The 2,251-nt window shown below is 39.3% G+C and overlaps 1 protein-coding gene across 1 annotated transcript; it reads left to right on the forward strand.

The window, feature by feature from the left end:
- The first annotated feature begins 202 nt into the window (after positions 1 to 202).
- LOC100981651 (chromosome 15 C15orf54 homolog) lies at positions 203 to 742 on the forward strand. Its single transcript, XM_034938506.3, has one exon. It carries the CDS (start codon positions 203 to 205, stop codon positions 671 to 673), a length of 471 nt encoding a protein of 156 aa, XP_034794397.1. The 3' UTR covers positions 674 to 742.
- The last annotated feature ends 1,509 nt before the right edge of the window (positions 743 to 2,251 follow it).

Here is a 2,251-nt window from a genome sequence, read left to right on the forward strand (position 1 = left end):
TTGTTCCTTCGCAGGAAATATTCATGAGTCAACTATCCAGAATCATAGTTATTATTCAAGCGGTGTGGGTTTAAAAGGAGATTTGATGCCATGGCAAACCTCACTGACTTAGACTGTTCTTCAAGTTAAAGAGCAGGATGATATCTGAAGTGACTGAAACACATATGGCTTCAGTGTGTCAAGAAGACCTGAAAGATCCCACATGGAAGTGAAATTCATTACTGGCAAGCACGGTGGCAGGAGACCCCAGAGGGCTGAGCCGCAAAGAATTTGCAGAGCCTTATGGCTAACTCCATGGCCTAGTTTGATCTTGAAGTTATTGTCTTGGATAATCCTCTCAAATCTGTTCCTGCACTTAACAGCCACTCATCACATGACGGAGCTCCCTCTCAGGTTCCTTTACATCGCCCTGTCAGAAATGACTTTCAGGGAACAGACATCACATCAAATCATCCAACAGATGTCCCTTTCAAATAAGTTGGAGCAGAACCAACTATATGGAGAAGTCATAAACAAAGAAACAGACAACTCAGTGATTTCCAGCGGATTGACATTACTCTTTACACAGAAACCTCAGTCTCCTGGGTGGAAGAACATGAGTTCAACAGAGCGTGTGTGCACTGTACTGGCTGACTCTTGCCGTGCTCAGGCTCATGCTGCTGACAGGGGATAAAGGGGACATTTTGGAGTCCAAATCTTGCATCATTTCATTGAAGTGTTCAATGTCACGGCTCTAAGAAGTAACCCATTTTAATAACTGGCATCAAAGGATTTAGGAGAGAGAAACCCAGTATCCAGACCCATTTCCGTCAGTGACTCTCTCCTCGTATTGGGAGGATTGGCCAGAATCGTCTGATTCCTGTTTCTGATTTCCTTCCTCACTGGCATCAGAGGATTGCACTATAGGAAAACTAATATCTAACTGAGCTCCAAGTGCTAAATAACAGCATCTCATGTTCATTCCGGGCCACCAAGAGGTTCAGGGTGACCAAGTCACAAACTATAAATTTGAACATTTGATGATTTTTGCAGGAGACTGGGTGAACAAAGGAAAACCCGAGAGATATATAAAGGTGGAAACTAGGATTTCTCATTTGAATTATTTAACATGCCTCACTCTAATGGTTATAAATATAAAGGAAATGCAGGTTCTTCAAGAAGGTGAAATGAAGTTACTGAATTTAAGTTTTTTTTTTTTTAAACCTACTTTAGAATAGGAAACATGCTTACTAATATTTACAAGGCACTACAAGGCACCAGCCAAAAAGCCTGATTTATTGGCAGGATATTTTTGTTGTTGTTGTTTCTATTGTCCATATAGGCAGGCAATTAATACTTTTTAGAAAATTAAGTTGCCAACTCAACACTGCCTACTTTTGAATTTTTATTCTAGCAACAGCCCATAATTTATTGGAAATTCCTTATGTGCCGGGCACTACGCTAGACATTGGGAGTATGAAAATTAATATGGTAAAGATCCTGGCTTTAAAGAGTCTTTAACATTATTTCAGCAGTTTTATTACAGGTGTATATGTTGGAATTGACAGAACACTTAGCTCAAAGCAAGGGTTCAAGCATGACTTTGCAGAGTAGATTTCAGCTGAGCTTAAAGGATGTGAGGATAAGTATACACATTTTTTAAATTACCCAGAATGTAGTGCCTACAGAAATGCCTGAGCCTCAGTTGCTTCTAAGAGTCCAACTTCAGAACTTGTATCTTGCTAGATTGAGCTCATTGCTTAATTTCTAGCCAACATAGCCCATCTCTCTCAGCTGAATACTAAGCTCATCAACTTCTCCTTTGATCTAGGTCTTGAATAGAATGTTGAACATGACGGAGCTGAAGGCAGAAACCATAGAAACTTCTATCCAGAGTTACACTCGTCTCTTAATAGCTGCCTACTGTTGCAATCAGAATTAACTCACTTCTTGCCCAATTATGACAGTTCACTCATCTTCTACTCAAGGGAGACTTTAAGAATTGTTGAAGTTGAACTTCTCAAGTTCTTATAATTAGTGACACTGTTCATGCAATGGCTCAGTATTTCTTGATTTCTTGGAACCAGCAAAAGTCACAAACTGAATCCTCAAATTGGAATTCGTAAGTGACTAACTTGTAGCATAACTTTATTATACTAGGAAAGATGGGGCAAGGGACAGAAAAATATCTGTAGCATCCTATATGTTCAAATATAAGCACTTTATGTATATTTAGTCATTCAAACTCCAAATACACATTAAGAAGCAGTCA

Source organism: Pan paniscus, chromosome 16 (genome assembly GCF_029289425.2).
Source record: "Pan paniscus chromosome 16, NHGRI_mPanPan1-v2.0_pri, whole genome shotgun sequence".
Taxonomy (NCBI): Eukaryota; Metazoa; Chordata; class Mammalia; order Primates; family Hominidae; genus Pan; species Pan paniscus.